Source organism: Lathamus discolor, chromosome 16, assembly GCF_037157495.1.
Source record: "Lathamus discolor isolate bLatDis1 chromosome 16, bLatDis1.hap1, whole genome shotgun sequence".
NCBI classification, from domain to species: domain Eukaryota; kingdom Metazoa; phylum Chordata; class Aves; order Psittaciformes; family Psittacidae; genus Lathamus; species Lathamus discolor.
In genome coordinates, this window is record NC_088899.1 from 7,670,151 (window position 1) to 7,690,557 (window position 20,407).

General features: G+C 41.3%; 1 protein-coding gene across 1 annotated transcript in view; it reads right to left on the reverse strand.

The window, feature by feature from the left end:
- PLCH2 (phospholipase C eta 2) overlaps window positions 1-20,407 on the reverse strand; it is an 81,111-nt gene that overhangs the window by 27,533 nt on the left and 33,171 nt on the right. The window contains exons 5-9 of the mRNA XM_065696394.1: window positions 6,236-6,382; window positions 5,636-5,879; window positions 4,939-5,068; window positions 2,247-2,417; window positions 93-186 (exon numbers count right to left, since the gene is read on the reverse strand). Coding sequence (XP_065552466.1) covers window positions 93-186; window positions 2,247-2,417; window positions 4,939-5,068; window positions 5,636-5,879; window positions 6,236-6,382 — 786 coding nt within the window. The remainder of the gene's footprint in view (window positions 1-92; window positions 187-2,246; window positions 2,418-4,938; window positions 5,069-5,635; window positions 5,880-6,235; window positions 6,383-20,407) is intronic.

Genomic DNA, 20,407 nt, shown 5'->3' on the forward strand with positions numbered 1-20,407 from the left:
TCTATGACTACATATTCTGCAAACGGATGCAATATTCTCATAGGCATTAAACAGTTGCCTCTTCCCTACAAAAGCTATGCCAGCCTGCTTACCATCAATCCCCAGAGCTCCCTCCTTCTTGTTCTCCGGGCATGGTTCAAACTTGTTGATGATCTCCAGGCAGTGCTCTTTAGTGACATTTGTCATCTGTAAAAGTAGCAAAATGGTGTTAACTGGTAATCACAGCTTCGCTGGGCTCTTGTCTCTGTATACATTTCAGCAGCTGACCAGATTACCCACAGTGCTAGTAGGGATTTCCAGTTACCCAGCATGATTCTCACTCCTGTCAATCAGTGTCAGGTCAGATAAGAACTAGTCTGCTCCAGGGAATGTTTCTGCCCTATTGGCAGCTGCCTGATCTTGGCCAATACAGAGTTCTGCTTTGTAGGTCAAATCTGGTTAGAGCGTTATTAGGCACCCAGAGCATCCAAACAGAATTACCTTTGTCCCAAACCAATGGGATTTCTTCTCTTGTAGGATTAAAGGATTAGTTTGCATTATCAAGGGGTTTTTACTTTGAAATAAACAAGAAAATGGCTCATCTCTATGCAGCAGACAGAAAAATCAGTTAGTGGCAGGGTAACAGAGAATCAGAAAGCTCTATGAGGAAATCTGCTAACTTCAATGCTGTTTTGCGTTCTCAACTGACAATGACAGAGTACAAAGGGAAACATATGGTTGCAAGTACTGTCATTTATTGAAAAAGGGCCATTTATGATAAGCTGTAGCTTTTTTTACCTTGCAAGTTTTCCATAGTTCAGTTTTAACACTATTATTTAATATTCCTATTTACTGTTGATTTATCCTATAATTATTATCCCTGCTATTATTTAATATTCCCATCCTCAGTGGTCCAGCAAATCTTTTCCATGAAATTCTGCACATGACACATGAAAATACAGACCTTGTCACCAGAGGGGATTGCCAATAAAGTGACCAAGTCAATGACTGTTCTGGAAACACAGAATCTTTGCCCGGGGGGAAATGAAACCACCAGCATCTCTGCCACCAGATCAATGCCTTTTCTGGGGGTCATTTAAAACCTAATAAATACGAGTGAAATAAGAGGAAGAAAAAGTCCTAACCCTGTCTTTGCCCATACGTTATTGGTTTGCTGGGTTCAGAAGTTAAAGCTCTGGCAACAGAAAGCTTTTCTTATGGAGCTTCAAAGCACAGAATGAAAATTTGTTTTACATGTACATATTGTATGAGTAAGGGCAGCACTAGACGGGAGAGAGAAACCCCACAGCCCTGAGTTGTCCACGTCAGTGATTAGCTAATCCCACTGTGGTGAGTTCATTTTCCTCTCACCATCTGGAGGATCACTTGACCAATGAAATGGAAACACACCCCATTAATCTAATACTGTAATTGCCAGAGAGGTGGCTTTTTATTCATTCATTTTTTAGACAACGTTTGAAACTGATGGAGATTCATGACTTGGAGACATGCCGCTTCAAAAGAGGTCATGAGAGGAAAAAGGCAAGGACGAGTCAATGCATTTGTTCCTGCACTAACTGCATCTTGCTGCCCAATCATTTTTTCTCACTTCAGAGCCTTCCACAAGTTTCTAGATGAAAGATATTAGGATCATTCAGGGACCCCAGGAAGTCATTCAGCTCAAAATCCTACCCCAGGCAGGGTCAATGATAAGGTCACATCAGTTAGCTTACAGCAAAACAGCATTGAAGACCCTCTCCAGCAACGGAGCTAAAGCACTATGAGACAAGGGAATATGTGCTACTACAGACCCCCAGAAAACTGTCCCAGACATTAATAATTCTCCCAATAGCTCTTTAAAAATTAATCTTACACTTTACAAACTGAGGTAGTGTGACAAAGCAATTTAATGTCTTATCATGGACTGTGCAGTGAGTCAAAAGCAGAGCCAGAAACACCAGGGTACTGAATACTGGGAAAAGACAGATATGGATAGAATTGTCCTAAAATAACACATGAAAAAGAAAGAAACTGTAGAGAATATATTCAGTAGCACAACAAAAGAGCTTACAGAAAAGAAGAGGTAGTGAGAGCAAGCAGATTCAAGAAATAGTCATGCCAGCCTGCAAGATGAAAATCTAGAGGCATCCAGCTGTCTATTTGTCACAGGCATGACAACAAAGCTCCCACCCTTTAGAAGGTGATGCATCCCCAGGGGCAAGCAGGACGGCATAAGGGCTGCAGTGCTCCTCCTGGCTTGGCCCTACCTTCTGTTCAGTCTCCAGAAAGCATCTCAGGTCATCCGCATCTAGGTGGTCCTTGTGGTTACTGTAGGTGAGCATCAGCAGGTAGAGATCACGGCGCGTCGACATCATCTTATAGAAGGCGCAGAACTCATCGAAGCCCAGAGTGCCCTGGTTATCATCTGTGTCAGCCTCCTGCATTGCACAGCAATAAGGCAATGAGATCCCAACAACAGCCAGAACAAAACTTAAATAAACAAGCTCCTGCATGGGAATAAAGCAACATGGAAATTAAACGCAGGATGATAGCACCTGACCCAGCCACTCTCTGTATGACCTCTTAGAACAGACTGATTTACCAGGCTGATGCTTTGCCATGTGAATGCTTTGAACAACTTTCCCCTTTGAACCTCCTGAATGTATGCATTAGGTGCATGAGCCAAGAAACAATTTTCATTGTTCCACTGGGAACTCTGCTTGAAAGATTTCTTCTACCTATGGCAACGAAGTAAGACAGCATAGAAAGAATGAGCACACGCCTGGCAGAATTACCCACTCATATTTTCTTGAAAAGATCATTACAACTCAAGTCATCTTGAAATTAATTTTATATCCAGGATTTGGGAGGCTCCCTCCTAAAACCATGGCCATAAACTAGTAAGATCTGCAAGAATACTAATTTTGCAAGTAAAGAAATAATCATCAGTGAATGACACAATATCCTCTAGTATATCTACCCCCTACAATATGTATGTTTCTTGGCTCTTTACTTTTTGGGCTAGTCCCAGCCTGTGACCTGAACCATTCTCAGTTGTATCAGCAGTGTTACTTGGTGCTACTATGTTTGCACACAGTGGAAAAAGAATTTCTTCCATGAAATCTTGTGATTGTCTGATCATGATGAGCTCTACTCAATGATGTAACTATCTGGAGAAGAGATTCTGGAATTACTGTGTTTCCTAAAAACCTGTTCCTAAACCATGAAAAAATGAATGAAACATTCTGCCAGGGGGAAGTACGAAAAAGGAAAGCTGCACTGTTTCATGTAATAAAGCTTACCCAGCACTCCCTACTTTGTTCTGAGTAAAAGAGTGGTCAGTTTATTGCTTTGCTCGCCTTCACTGCGAACAAGTTCAAGCACATTTAAGGCCACAACATTGAAAAATAAATAAATTAGACAAGTTTTTGCCAAATCTTCATGTTTTCCACTGAATTTCCTTCATATACTGCCATGCACATGCACTTGTATCAGCTGAGGAAAATAAACTCCCTTAACCATGGACAGCAGCATAAGCAGCCTTCACAAAGCACTTTTGATCTGGCAAGCTGACATCCATTCAGTTACTTGCCCAAGACCAAAGTACTGCCCCAACTCTGCAATGTATTCTAATGCACCCCCAGGGATTGTTAAAGCCTTACACAAACAGCCTCCTCTTCCCTTGTTCCCTGCACTTGCTCCTTACTTTAATTAACAGTCAAGGAAACGTTCTTCAAGACCTACATCTAATCTACTCTATCTTAAAACACTTGGTGTAGCTATTTCATTAACCAAGAGATTTGATTTTTAATTTCAAGGCTGCTTAATATTCTAAGCTATCAAATAGCAATTGTATTTTCAGTTGAGGCCAGCTCAGTTTCAATTATGGATTGCATGTGGAAAAAAGAAACCTATTCTTCTCTGTTAATAGCATTCTAAAGCACCCCTATGTGTAGTAATGGTCGTTGATTACAGGCAGTAAAACCAGAACACAGCATACAGTAAATGCAATTTTTTTCCCCAGGAAATACTTCCCCAGTCTTTTTTATCCAGTTTGCATCAAACCTAATGGCTCATCCCGGAAAGAGTCACTTTAATCTACCCATTTTAATGAGTTTTTAAATTCAGTTCTTCACTGAATTACTGAGCATTCATAAGTTCACTGTTTGCTGGTATGAAAATAAAAGACAAACAGAAAAAGAAGTGATGAGTGAACCCCTCAGATTTCTCTGGCTGTATACGCATGATTCCCAAAGGAGTTCGAGCCTGGAATCCGTCCCAGAACTGAATTACTGAGAATCCAGTGATTCCTAAGCAGAAAACATGAAGCAGTGCTGAGATGTCCGTGACTCAGAGTAGTGCAAAACTCATGGCAGTTCCCTATGCTCAGAACTGTTGATTCAACTTCTGCTTAGGTTCTTCACACAACAGACTTTCGGGTTACAAAAGCACACGCAACACATCTCCATGGTTCAGCTGCCCAGTAAATTGGGTCAAGGTCAGCAGAATGCAATGGCAATCAAACAGCCGATAGCAGCGCAAAACCCATGACAGATACAGAAGTCTCCATGCTGGGTATTTTATAGGTGCCAGTTACTGGAGGATTCTAGATACTTTATTAGATAATATTTACTAGAGAGAAGGTAATCAGAGGAGGAAACGTGACTGAGATTCAGATCAAGAAATTTAGCAAAGAAGCAATCTCTGTACTATGTGTCTCGATGTTATGCAACACCAGAAGGTACCTGGTGTAATGACTTTTTCTATGAATAACATTTATCTATGATGTGTTTCTGGAGCTCTTTTCAATTTACCAAATGGACTAGTACAGTATCTTTCAGCAGAGTGGAAACAAAATAGCTGCTGAAGTATTTACAATTTCTCCTATTAGGTTCAATGTGAAATCTCCAGCAACCAAAACCTTGTTCTTTTAGAAACCAATACATTTTTATTTCTTACCTTAAACATTTGCTTGACTTTCTGTCGGGGTAGGTTCACATTCAGTTTGTGCATTAGCTGGAGCACTTCATTAATACTCAGACTGCCATCACCATTCTTATCTGCCTCATCAAATGTCTGCTTCAACCACATTGAACAGGAGTTAAGGAACAGCATGGAATAGTAACAGCTATTACTGATATAATAATAGTAAAGGATATTATGTATATATGATATTTTCCATGTTAGGAAAGACTGGGTATTATACTGGGGATGAAAGAGAGTTTACAGTAATATATAATTCTACTCATGCTATTTCAATAACAGTTTCTAGACTTGCTATGCTCAACATGCAACACATGCTATCGACCCATAATATATAGCACAGAAGAACTAACTTCTGAGAGAGCTGCAAAGCTGCATCACACCTTGTCCTGTAGAACCAAGTGAAACAGACAGCTTTACACAGGGAGTAACAGATGAAAGAATATACCTGTACGGTTTTCAGTCCACTCCAGTCATTCACCTCCAAATCTTGCCCAGAACAATCCTCTTCAAGGACTCCTCTGTCTCTGGAAACAGGGAATATAACGGGAACCACTTTGAAGCTTCGAGCCTAGTGCTTACTTTTAGCAAAACAAATACTTGAAGGAATCCCTATGCTATTGATAACTCTCCACCTCCAGGAATTACTCTCAGATAGCATTAAGAAGGATATTGGTCTCTGGTCCTTTGGCGTTTCGAGAGGCTGTCTTCATCACTGATCCCTGCCATCAGGTATTTTAGCCCTGTGATCCAGGTGCGTGCTTCCTCTCCACTGGAAGATACCAGGTCGAGAGATTCCATATGGTCTCCATAGTAGATACTGAAGCAGCAGTTGGGATCAAAACTGCCATCAGCGTAGCGCTGAAAGATCTCTGACTGCTTCCCCTCGCAAACCTCCTGAATAGAGTCGATGGAAACTAGAATGACAAAAGCATGTAGTTCATCAGTGACTGTGTGCCAGCCCTTGGCCACAGGGTGTGTTCATCCTGTAGAGAAATCCTGCAGAGAAAGGGCCCAAACCAAACACTGCAAGGTCCTCAACTCACACAGGTTTGGCCTGCAACTCAGTACTACTACTACAGTATTGCAACCTGCAGAGCTGACAACAACCACTTCATCTTCATAAAGTATTAATCATAAAATCATTTACTACCCTTTAAATTCAAATACAACATTCTTCTTGGTCACCTATCACTGAGCTAAATCCTTCATGCTTGCTTGGCTGTAGGATGGCAAGACCCTAGGAATCAGAAGTTCTGGGGTTGAAACTCACTTTTGGCTTTCTCATTCTTCCGAGAAGGTCTCCAGCGAATACACGACTTGTGCTCATCCAGGTAATAGAAACGGACCAACCCTTTGGAACTGCCACGGAGTTTGATCATTTGGGTACCAGTTTGCATGGAACTCATACATCTTTCCACTGAAGAGAGAAATAAAGTGATATCAGTAAGTCAAACTATTAGCAAGACACTTACTTGAGGGGATTTAGCTGAATGAATAAGATCTACGTTCTGATCACACTCTAAATCAAGCTACTGTCAAGTATCAGTTACTAGAAATAAGCACAAGGAAATTCAGGCAATATTCCTAAGTTGATTGGTAACACCTTAGTTTATTGGCAGTATTCCTGCAAAAGGAAATTGGATTTGGGCACCATGACTGCACACGTATGTGCACTGAAACACGCACTCCGGCCTGTCTGTGTGACTGGAGGCTTATAGCAGTAGAGAGGGGCAAGAAAACCTGCAGGAAGAACACAGTGGTACTTCGATCAAAGAAAAAAGTAAACCTTTTTTTTCTGAGGTTTTTCACTGCATGGAAATGAGCAGAGCACACTGATGGGAAGACAAGTCTAACTGCTACCTCCCATTGTTCAGGTACCTGCTTTAAGGATTCATTTCTATACATCAAACAAAACCCCTCAATCTTGCAATGAATCATGTTTTTGAAGAAATAGCTGCTAACTTCAGGCTGGAGTTTTCTTTGTGCTTACATAACATTTTGCACTTCAATAGAACCTTTTTGCAGAATTCAGCCGAGGTTCAGCTCTCTTCTGATCTAATGAGTCGCCTCAATTTGCATCTGGACAAAACAGAGTCATGGAGAGCAGATGGATCTCTGTACTGCGGCAAAAAGCAGTGTCAGAGCAGAGCAGGAGAGAGGAGCAAAGAACACTCAGTTCTGTGCTTGTGTTCTTACAAAGTGACACTGGACTGATGCAGTGAAAAGGCTCAAAGTGATGTTTCACGGCTCATAGCAACATTTACAGTTTCTATTAAAAGTTTGAAAGTAACAATAAATAACAAAACTACGCAAATCATAAATCCCTACAACTTGTCCTGCTACAGGAATAAAAAATAAGAGCCCAATTTCCTGCTTATTGTTAGAAAGATGTTCTAGTGCCTGCTAATTAATGATTTCTGGCTCAGCAGCATTATTGTCCTTTAGGAGTTTCTGGGTTTGATGTATATGTGTGAAGGAGTGGGAGTATTTTAGCATGTGGGGATGAAAAGAAGTTAGAAGGATTGAGTCACAGAGTATTTTTATACAGGGACCAGCTTTGTCAAAAGCTTCACGTCCCAGGTTCAGCACAGCTCCAGGTTATGTTGTACCACACTGACCCTCCCCAGCCTCTTTGGAGAAGTCAGGCTCAGCTCTGACCTGATAACAGACCCTGACAAAGATGCATCCTGACTGTGCACTTCAAAACAACCCCTCTTCAAACACTGTGAGGAGAGAGAAAGAGATTTCAGAGGCTTATTTCTCTCCAGGGCCTCCAGAAGACACAACATGTTTGTTGAAAGCCCTCCAGCACACGTGCGCCGTAAGGGCAAGCTGTTCCCTTAAAATACCACCAAACCACAACAGCTTTCCCCCATGCAGACAAGGACTCCCACACTTATCCTGCATCCAGCACTGCCAATCCATTGAAGAGATAACACTTGCTACGGGTTTTAAAAGTCTCACTGGAAATGGTTTTGCAGCTATAAGTGGCTCATCAATAGGTAAACCAAAGAACTGACTGGCTCCAAGTATTCCTGCCAGGAACATTATGAATCATAGAATGGTTTGTACATGAAATATGATAGACTCATAGAATGGTTTGGGTTGGAAGAAACCTTAAAGATCAATTTCAGTTAGAGAGGAAGCACCAAATCCTTTTAAAAATGAATACAGAATAACAGCATACACAACACGCTCCCTCTATACAATCCATCCAGTAGAGTTGTGGGAATTCTGTTCCAATGAGAGGTCTTGAAATCAGAAGATATTCTGAAAATTCCGCTGATGCCTGTGAGCTCAGGGAATCTCCATGGCAGCTCATGGGACCACTTAATAAGGGCTCCCAGAGCGCCGCTTCTGACCCTGACATCCACTCAGGTAAGCGTCTTATTGCAAAGTTTTTACATTAATTGCTGGCTACAGCACCCTGCGTTTGTTCCTTGTTCTTTGAAAATGTCTGTGTAATTCTGCCAGCAATGGCAGGGATGGCGTCTGCTGCACCCAAAAGATAATGTGAATAGGACAAAAAAGTGCTTACAAGGCAGCAGGCGATTCTGGCCAAGGCCACTGCAGGTTTCCTCACTGGACATGAGCGGCTCTGGAAGCCTGCTATTAAAATGCAGTTAATAGAACAGGAAACATTTCTATAGCAAACTCCAACTGGGTTTGTTGGGCTTATTACCTGCTTAAAAGCAAGGCTGCTACAAAGCAAAAAGGGACCCTGCTCAGATGGCTGGTGAAGCTTTAGAACTTTGCCATTGTATATCATTATTTAGAAAACAACCTCTCAAGAGTCCAGTGACCTATTGTGGAAGAAGACATCAGAGATGCTTCCAAACACTCATTTCAGAGTGAAAACTACAAATACTGCATGAAAAATCAAAAAGGTAAGAGGTGTACAAATCCTGGTAGACAGCAAGGCTTTCCGTGACGGCACGAGAGGGAGATTGATTCTATCTCTGCAACAGAACATGTCTAAAGATCCGCACATGTCAAAGTGTACAGCTTTGCATTTGCTTTTCCAGAATAATGGAAAGAAACCAGTAATGGAAATATAACTGAGAAGTTCTTGAAGACCAATAGAATTGCACAAGCAACCATGCAATATAACGTAGGACTAGGGCTGTGGCTCAAGTTCTTCCTTCTTTTCTGCCCCCCCCCCCCGCCCCCAACTACTGCTGGACAAAGCTGTCACTAAATAAGGGTTCAACACAACAGCTTTCAAAGAGATATCATCACGCTCAGTGCAGTGGCAGGTATCCAGCCTGCATCTTACCAATATGGCCCATTTTCCATCTTGGAGAAGCTACAACGCTGCCACCAACCCAAAAAAACTCTTCAGCCAGACGGGCCACTGAGAACTTATTCTGAAGCAAGGGAGTTTTTGAGGCATCCATATCTGAGACAAAGAACAGCTTCAGAACTGAATGCAAGCAAGCACCGATGGCCTTAGTTGATATCAAGATTCTTCAGGACACATTTTCAATGTAACAGCATAAAAATATTAGCAGGAAAATCCAAGATAATCAGTGATTTCCGAAATCCAGTGCTATTTTCAGGTTGTTACAGAGATGTTTCACAGCAAATTTAGGCCTTCTTCCAGATTTAGTCCAGATTTAGAATATTAAAATCCTAACAAATTCCTTTTTATTCTCTATGTGTCTATTTTTGAGGACTGGGCGGGTTTCAGTTCAGTATTTTCAAGAAGACACATGGTGGCACATGAGGCAGTATGACAGGTAAATGAATCCATTTCTGGACAGAAAGGCTGCCCCATGGTATCCTTTGTCCATTGCTACTTTACCAGCTGCTGAGCATCCACCAAGACATCACACCAATTTACAGTTGTTGGCTTTTCCATGGTGCTTCCTCCTTCCAACATAGAGATACCTCTTTTATATGATTACTAACAGATTTGCAAGTCCCACTCTTGCTGAGGGCTCTGCTTGCTCGTCAAAACCAAGCAACAATATCCACTGCAGTAAGGAAGTGCAAAGTTAGTAGCACAATCCATTCCTCCCCCTGCGCTCCTAAGCCACCCTTGCCTTTCACTGTGAATCTGTTCGGGTGCTGAAGCTCTTCAGTTTCTTTCCAGGTCTGAAAAAAAGAATCACATTTTCTTCTCTTACAGCTCTTCAAAATCTCCCTGTGTCAGTCTTCACCTTCTCTCAGAAGGTTCTCCTCAGTATTTTAATGGACAAGCCTGCTAAGAGACAAAATCTTTCTCTCTAGGCAGTAAAAACTAGATACGATGCAAACACAGCAACACATGTTTGCTTCAAATCCTAAATCCATCATACGCACTAATCCTAAAGCTGGGGTTCTGCCCTATCCAGTCAAGGGATTTAGGTGACATGTTACAGCTGTAGGGGAAAAAAAAAAGGAGGTTTAAAAAAGTGCTTTCTTCTTCACCTCTGTTGGCAGCACCTTTCCATCTCTCAGCCCTTTTATGAAGGTCTTTGCAAACTGACACAACCCCACAGAAGATGCTTGCTTAGGACACATCCAGGCAGCTACCCTGTACAGAACAAATGCTGCACACAGAGACAGGAATGCAGAGGGTGCTCAAACTATGACAGAGATAAAAGCAGGTAAGGATTAATCTTTAAAAAGCACTAAGTCACTGCCTCATTCCATTTGAAATGCACCCATTAAACTGCAAACACAGAAATCTGTCGTTTATGTTATCGCAACACTTAATCTACATCAGGTTGCAAGTACAATATACAATTGCTCTTGCCATCTGTGATCCATACAAGGAGCCTAATATGCTTCTAGCTTGATGAGCTAAACACAAATTGCCCGTTTAAAAACACATTCATTAAGTGCTTCCTACTCCTCCTTTCAGTTTGAAAAAGCTTTTGAGTAGTTAATTCTAGAGATGATTCACTCTCAGTGTTGTTTACTTCACCACCTCTGCCCAGAGTTCTTCTGTAAGGCTGGACTCAGAATTTAACTGATTTTCCAAAGCAAACCCAAACTGGGTCTGTGCTAAGGGTCAGTGGTGGCAATAATGCTGCGTGCGCTCTTGTCACATTCTGCTATTTATTCAAACACTTCAGGAATAGCCTTTCCCTGTCCTAAGGCATCTTTCCAGAGTAATTTAGTGAGATGACTGCAAACTAATTGTCATAGAGAAGGAACAACTTCTTCTGTAAAGAAACACATATTCGTACAGCAGAAAACTGCTCCACAGAAGGCAAGAACCCATCGAGTGTTGTTCTGAAATTCCTAATCCTTCTGTCTGATGGAGCAAGACCTAGCAAGGGCCAGAATGAGACCTGAGAAACGTGAGCTTCATTGCCTGCTCTACTGCATGCTCTGGATTTCTTAGATACATCAATAAACTCCTTTGTGTGGAATTTCCATGCTATAGAAAGAACACCTTAAATGGGAAGGATGACATTGTTGTACCTCATAAGGGAGGAGATACCACTAAACTTAAAGGCAACAGAGTTAAGGCAGAGTTTTGCAATAAACCAGAAGTATTGTGGTGGTTTAGCTCCCTTTTGTTTCCTCTTGCAACACTAATCAGGAACGATTACTTGCAGTCTCCAGGTTGTACATGCACCAAAATCTCAGCAGCTGGCACTCTGTGTGCTGGGCACCAAAGGCACTCCTTTTACAATTAAAAAATGGATTCTGTGAAGACATCCTAGATCCTGCATTAACCACTTATGTGCTGTCAACCTGGGGATAAAGGGAAGGAGGAGAAAAAGAGTGAAACCTCACTCCTATTACAGCACTGCCCAAGGTATTTAGTTTCACAGTTCAGAACTAGAATTCTGCATAAGGAGGACTCTGAATGTGGATTTGGTTTTATTCGAGGACAGAGAAATGTCAGTGATTTATAGCACCAGAAGAGAAGAACTAGTTCAATGTTCAAGTTAAAGTTAGATCTGTAACCCAAATCCCACCCAGAGAAGGTTAATTTACATCCTTTTACTTGGCACTATCAATCCATCCTCCAGGCCTCCTAAGAAAATGGTCACAAACAGAATCTTTCCAAAAGCCCCTCTATTCCCTGATCGTCCTGTATAGTAAGTAATAGTGTGGGAAAGCAACAGGAAATAACAAAGGGTTAAATGTGACATAATCCCTCTCCCAACTCTTAAGCTACTGAGCTGAGTACTTAGGACATAAGCCTATTGAAATGGGTTTCTATTCTTGTCTCACTGGACATCCTCAGAAGAACCTTGCTCACCTGACACAACATGCAGATTACAGACTTCTTTCCATGGCACTTCAGAAACTTACTGTTCTCTGAGTGTAACAAAGGCTTTTCATGCCACAGAAAGCTTTTGAAAACAGCAGTGTCTGGGTCTGCAGGCTGGCCCTGGCTCAGCTAAGAGCAGAACTCGGAACACTTGATGAACAGTGCTAGAAAATGACAAGTCTGGAGACGGAAGAAATTCACTTCAAGACTGGTGGAAAAGCCAGAGTCCACCATATGGAGAAAGAGCATCTTGCAGAAGATACAGGAGCACAGCATATATATGGTTTGGAAGATGGGAGAAAAAAGAGCACAAGGGAGATCCTCCTGAGACGAATGGGTTTATCATTAATGCAATCCATCGGGGGGATGATTCCCTTCCAATCCATCTGCTTTACTGCTGAGGGAAGGAGGAAGCGTTAATAATTACGTCATACAGAGGAAAACAGCAGTAGCCCTCAAGAAAAGACAAAACTAAACATTTCAATGCAGGAAACTTCACCGTATGGGCCAGACTCTGCCTCTCATTTGTCTTCTGCACATCAGGACTCAAGCAGAAGATAAAGCAAAGACCCAACACCAGAGGCAGAAAAGGCTCGAGTGTCGCAAGAAGCTTGAGCATGTCAGGTACCAGCATGCAGACACAACTGCTACTCTGCAGCTCACTGCCAGTTGAAGAGAGCACAGGAACTACCCCAGATGTACCTTATAAACTGATTTTAAAGTTCATATTTTGATTGCCACAGACATCAAAAATTCCATACCTGATACTATAACTGACCTGTAAACCCACAAGGATTACTCTTGTAACTTTACAGCTCTGAATTCCATGTATCCTCACATGAACACACTACAGACCCACTTTACCAGATTAACAAACTAACCTCATCACAGGGGCTGATTCTAAACCACTTAGCAGCACATGGGCATCTATTAACTTTAATACAGGTATCGCTATAGCTGCCTTCCTACCCAGGGAAATCTTGCTCCTGATGGCTGTAGAATAAAAAGAAAGTGATTGCCAACCCACAGCATGGGTCATAAAATAAAAGAAGGAAACAAAAGGTTCTAATGTCATCAGGCACACTGCTGTTGTGGGTACACTTGCTCTCTCTCACTTACTTTTATCCTCCCCATTGCACTTCTACCTGTAAACACCAGCCATAAAGCCCTGGAAAACCAGCAGAAATTACAGGCAGCCACATCTCTGATACCCCATAGAGCTTCCTATGAGTTAGCAGGACTGTTACTGTCTTCCGAAGTACTAAATGCTGAGAGTTTTCCAAGGAAAATAACAAAAGCAAAGAAACCTCACTGAAAGGCACATCACTAAATACATTTTCATTACAGTAAAGGTTCAAAATCCAACATGCATAAGCACCAACAGCAGGAGCACACAAAGCTTGACTTGATGAACCAAAGTCATGCTGCTCATTCTCTGCTTCTAAATGTGTGATTTATGCTTCTTCCCTTTCTCCCAGAAATGCTGCTTCCTGAAGAGCTAAAGTAGCCTGATCTACACAGCAAGACCAGTTAACTCAGCTTCAGTTTCTCCTCTGCTGGAACCATTTGCCTTCAGGTTCTCACGTTGCTCTCTGTTCTTTTACTGCTGAAGTCCATATGCAAGAGCTGTTTCTGGTATAAGCTCTTACCAAAAAGAGGGAGATGGACAGTATATGCTGAAGAGTGTTATATTTTCTATCATTGTCTGACAACTAAAAACTTCTGCATTAGTTATATTAAGAATACCCTAAAAAAAAAATCACTTTTAGATGGTTTTGGTAAATCCCATGGAAGTCAAAAATTCAGCTACATGGAGAGCTACAACCAAATTGCCTGCACTCACTTCATGGGCTCAGAAAGGCCAGAGTACCGGCTGGGAAGCAGCATTATCCCAAATGCCTGTAAGCTGCCTTTTCCTTAATTCTAACAGAACCACACTCTGCTGACCTTTGGCATGGACCCTGCAGGGCTATAGCCTACCGCAGGCTGCAGGACCATCTGGACAGCAACTCTAAGCACAGTAATCCACGCTTGAGATTAGAGCCACACATCTCGCCTGTGGTGGTGGAAGGTGGGTTAGTAACTGGCTTCTGCTTCTCACTCCCATGCTCCAAAGCTCAGTGTTTTTACACCGGCTCAGAATATACTCAAGTTATTCAGTTTGACTGAAATACATCTGTCTTTAGTATGCACCAATCTACATGGCCACTAATTCCACTGGGAGAAGCAGGAATGACTCTAACATTGCATGTCCCAGTGCACCCTCTCAGTACTGGAATTCCCAGCAGGTAAGCCCCAAGACAGCTGCTTTAGCTGAGCAACCACACACAGGAATGTTTCCAAGGCTTTCCTAAACTGTTGAGAAAGTTGCATTATTAAAATGAACAGACCCTGAAATCCCTTAAATTACTTTATTCCCGCAAAGGACTATTTGTGGAACTGGGATCCATTAGCAGCCACAGCACAAATGTAACTCCAACAATTAGTCTGCCTCCTTCCAGGATACTGAGTTCTCCTGAGCTCCTCTGAAACAAATGAGGCAATTATTTTAATTAAGTGAGAATTGGCTCTGTGTTTTGAGCCCCGGAGTAGGTTTTGCATTAAGGAAGACTGTGTCTTTAATAAACATAATAAGATTTGTGTGTCAAGCTTTCTCAGTGAAACTGTAGGAATATTATTAACCCTTTTCCACTTCAGACGTGTACCATCTTGGAGATGTTTCTATAGTTTCTGCCTTCAGTGATTAAAATATAACAACAGTAGCTAACTCGTGACCTCTACTAAGAATCCTGATGCTGGTTTTGGCAAAGGAAATTCCATTTCCAAGATACCTACAGTAAAAAGGAGTCCAAGCTATCTGAATCTTTTTCCTTGCAAAGCTGTAGTAATGCAATTTTGTTGACTGTGGAAAACGCCAGCAAATAAAGATTTTAAGACTCTAAATGTAGCTCTAAGGTCACCTTGTTTCCAGCCTCTGACTTGCATAAGAAAATGCCCCTACACACTTAATTGAAATAAGATTGAAAACTCTTTATATTTAAAGATCTTTCAGCACTTTGCCATCTGTTCAGTGCCACGGGTTATAAAAACTGACAGGGAGCTTAAGGCAGGTTGGGAGGGAAGAAATCCGTCAGTATGACTGAATGCCTTCTACGAAAACACCTCTAAAATTCAAAAATCTGCAGCAAAACAGAACACTGAGAGACACTGAGAAGAGTCATCTTCTGCTCCCAAAATGCGTCACCACAAATCGATTTTAACTCACAACTCTGCTTCTGTACTTGGGGTGAATTCTAAGACATCCTTCCTGTAACAGACTCAGAACTCTTCTGGACCTTCCTTTCGTGCCATGTACAATTTAAAACATGTGAAAGGCTTCTTATTTCTTCACATGTACACAAATACATACAGCTTCATGAAAAAGGGAAAACCTGAGCTGCACCGTCTCCAGGAATAACCCAGCCTCTGCCTTCCCAGTTACACAGTGAGTGCAGGCTACTGAGTGGAATCCACAGCAGGGTCAGTGACTGCAAGTCACTGCAGCTTATTGCCTCATTTTTTTCAAGTCTTGGATGCAATATAGCTGGGGTAAAAGCCCAGGAAGAGAAGTAATTGCTTCTGGGCTCCTAGAGGAAAACTATTTCCATCTCTATATGGTCTCCAATATCCACCTCAGTTTGAAACAAAGCCTGACAGATTCACTTCCCCCAGGGTTCAGAGCCAGAAGACAAGCAGGGATCTGAGGGCTGCTAAGAGGCTCAGCTTGCTGGCTGCACTGTGAAACAGGCTCTCTGGAAAATACTGACAGAGATTCACATCTAACAGTGCTTCTAGACAGAGCTGGTCCACATTCCTTCTGTGTCAGGCCACATCACACTGTAAAATTTAGTTGCTCTCTGCCACATTAATGCCTTTAGACCTGCAGAGGCCAATCCTGATGATCCCTCCTTCTGTAATTCCCTAAAATGGGAAAGCTTTCCCTTTTAGCTGAACCAAAGTCACATCCATCAAACAAATTATTCTATCTAGGGAGAGAAAGTATATGAATTAAAGACTCCACATGGGAGGTGTCAGGTTTAAGTTGTGCTCTCAGCATCGACACAGAACTTTCTTTGCAGTCTTCTCTTTTTGACTCAAGCTGAAGATGAGGCATCTGTAACCATCTGTAACTGAAGGCAGAACAGCAAAAAGGGGTGTGCAACTGTAGTAACACGGCAAAATCAATAGGCACGAAGCTGGAGAAACAGAATACCTGTGTATGGATTTTTCTTTGGTGACCTACATTCCGAGAATCATCACTGTGATTATATCAGCTCCTCAGCAGAAGACTTTTAAAGAACCCTTGCACATAGTGAAACAGAAAAAGCACCCAAGAAGGTGGATCATACCTGTGTAAAGCAGTTTAATTTCAATCCATGTTAGTATTGGGACCTTAAAAGCAAATTCTGATTCCTGTTTTCTGCCTTTTGCTTTAAATTCATCAGAACACTCACAATGACAATAGGACAAAGAAAATAATTTTGATAGAAAACCTCAAAAACTGTAATTGGAAACTGGAACCGTAATCAGTCAAAAGACTCCAGAACAGGGACCTTTATAAGCTGGTACTCACAGTGGCAATTATTTCACAACTAAAATCCTTCTGGAATTCAGACAGAAAGAACCGTGGGGACATATTTGAAGGAAACACCAACTGCCAGTTGCTGAGTATGAAAACCAGCATCAAACGCATCATCTCTTCTCCCTCAGTTAAATCCCACCAGCATAACACAAGGACAGGGCAACAACTCTGACTGAATCGAGACAAAAGCCACATCATTACTGACGCTTATGATCCACTACTTCATGGTTTCCACCATCACCCTGCAGTGGGGTTTGGAGCTGCTGTTGCTATGGGACAATACAGAAGTGGTTAAAGTAAAATAAAACCATACTGTGGTGGTAGTGGCCATGAAAACAGCTGTTTCAGTGAATTTGTTTTGCTACAGTTTCCATGCCTATCGCAATAAAGGATTCAGCTTGATTTATGCTTTATGTTGCTCTCACCACGAAGTTTGACCTGAGAAGACCTTGCAAGATGCCACAACTGCCAGATATCAAAATTATGTGAAGCACATCAAGAAATAAACAGCACTGTGCTGTAGGTTCCAGACCTATGCTTGACAAGCACCTTGTCTTCATCATCATGCCCTAGCACGGACTTCTACTCTCCTACATCTGACTGAAGATAAAACCTGCTTTTATGTGTGTACCAAGTACAATGCAGTTTCTCAACTGAGAAATCAATTCACAATCTCAAAAGTAGACAAGGATTCACAACAGCTTGGTGTATCTTTAAAGAAGTGGTATGCTCTTCCTTATAGAAGGTTTCCTTTTATATGATGAAGGCCTCTAATTAGTTGGATTAAAAAACCCAACAAACCACAGCAAGAAGAAGACAGTTATCCATAGAATACTGTATGCTATTTTTCTTCTAAGCAGTTTCTGTGAAATGAACCAATTCCTGCAACACAAATATGTGTTCAACAGCAGTCCACTGAGATACGCTCTTGTCATTGACCAAATTAAATATTCCTTTAGATTTAATTCCTGGTGCAGTGCTCATTTCCATTGTGCACTTGTTTCTCCTTCATATAGATTAATGTAAATGAAGAGGAAAATTTAATCCTACATTCAAGAAACCCTGCGCAGAATTCCCAATGAAGTTATTTATACTGAAAGTTCTGGGGGTTCTGCTGATCAGAAATAAAAATGTCATTTATTTATCTACTTAAGATTTCTGGTATTGCTATGGAACCAAATCAAAAATGATCTTTGCTTGATAAATTCAACTGAGAAATGCAGCTGGGAACATTAGTTTGTGGTAAGAAATAGAAAAGCTGTTTCTGAAGGCATTATTTTTGGCAAGCTCCTTCCTCAGTTCAACTAATGGGACGCTGCACGGCAGACTGTAGCATTTCAGTCACCTTCAGAATAATCATTCTGCTATAACAGGGTGATGGGTCTGAGAGAACAGCATTTCACCATGTCTGATTTCTACTGGACTTTGCATCTTTTAATCTGTAATATCAATAATACCTCATATACTCAACATCAAGGACTGAACACATCAGAAAACAGGCAAAGGTGATTCTTTGAATCAGAACAACTTCTGGCAGGAGAGGAGGATGGCTGGCAGCCCAGCTTTCTCCAGCACACTGAATATGTGAACTTTCACATTTTGATTTTCACTTAGTTTCACGTCAATAGCACTGATCTTTATTACACCAGATGAAGACTTCTAGAGGCATTCATATACTCTGGAATTACCAGCTTTGGTGCATTACCACTGTTTTACATGTGAGAGGAGGATCACATTGATGGCTAATGCTACAGGTGACAGCAAGAAGGTAGTCACCCTTTAAAAAGAAACTTCATTCCACTGCCTTGCCTGTAGCTTCAGCCCCTGGAACCTCCAATCTTTTAAGCTACCCCATCTGTTTTCAAGGTGCTTCCACGAGCTGGCTTAGAACGACATCATCTGGCAGAAACACTGTGGTGATAAGCATCCTTCAATCTCAGCCTGGGCGTTTTCTATCTGGGAACAAGGACAATAACTGCTACATTCAGACCCCCAAGTGAGAGCCCCTTCTCCTCCCCCTCAATTTTCAGAAGCTGGAGGCTGAACCTAGTAATAAGAAGTCAAAAGGACTTTGGGCGACAGAATTCCTGCTCCATCATACCTTCCTTGAGGACCTTGTCTGACTAAAGCACAAACAAATCCACAATGGTACATCAGGATTCAGAGAACAATGATTAGATGAGGAATACTCAGGCTGTCCCATCATGACATATTTAAAACCAGAATATTCTGGGTTTCCATCCTGGAACACCTTTGTTACAAAATGCAACCAGTGAAGTATGTTACATGAAAAGGTTTCAAACTGTACCATTTTAGTCAACCCAAAACTTGGGGACTTACACCTTATGAAGGTATAAGAAAATCACCTTTTTTTCCTTAGAACAACTCTTGCACACAGGAAACAGTTTCTCACCATTCTTTCTATTTAGCATCTTCTTAAATTAAAGCTTGCATCCTCCAAACCTCTACATTCTATGCACAACATGGCACAGGTCAATTAACCCTTATGCCAAGTTCTAAAATATGTTTCAAGTTTTGTACTGTTTAAATAAATATTGACAATGCCTAAATGCATCCCATCATTTCTGATTCATTCTTAAACCTATCAAAGAAAAACATCGGTTAATGCTTTCCTATTCTTCTGATGCAGACTGAGACTCTTTCATTATTTACCCGACTTCCTTACACAGTTCTCACAATCTTTAAATCTGTCATAGACTAGAATCCATATTCTTGGATCTGATATTATTTTTGTTAAGAAAGTATATCATTACCAAAATGGTCATAAAATACAGAAAAAATCCCAACATTCTATTTCCATTTACAATATATTTTTCTATGCGATGTTCTATGGACATCCTCTTTTTTGCATCTAATTCTGCTCTATGATGAGACTCTTCCAAGTCAATTTGCTCTAATTTTCACATCCATATTCTTCCTCAGTTACTGAACAGTATTTGCTGCAGTGATCAGTGACAAACAGGTACCCACACTTGCTTGCATTACCTTTTCTCACTTTCTCAGTGAAGAGCATTGCTTTAGCTCTAGTTTTGGTATGCTAATAATAAAGACAAGGAAGAGTCAAAGGCAGAGTTAATGGACACCAGGTTTGTTTCTAACACCTAGATCCAAGCATGTTTCCACTCTGATAAAGTTTTATTCTAGATAGGATTTTTACAACCAGTGTTACAAAGAAAAGTGACCTTTAATAAGTGCATCCTTCAAAAGCTATGGCAAGATACTCATGAATGTGAGAATAAGTAATCCTATTAATTGCAAATACAGGGAATCAGGCCTGCCTGCCCAAAGAGATGAAGGTGTTAGACCGGTATCCTGTGTACCCAGAGCAGCTACTCTGAACACACAGAAGTCACACTTCTTTACCTGTTGCGTAACTATGGTAAAACCAGACGCCTAGCAGGCATAGAGCACACATTGCAGAGACAAGCAACTGGGCATCTTATTTGATTAAAATATATCCCAGGTAAGGGTTTCTCTCTCTGTGCTTTTCCCAAACAAATCAATGAGAGATAAGACTTCGGAAAAATAAACCCTGCGATTTGAGAATTGGTTCGAATGAATATGATTTTTTAAGAAGCTGTCAG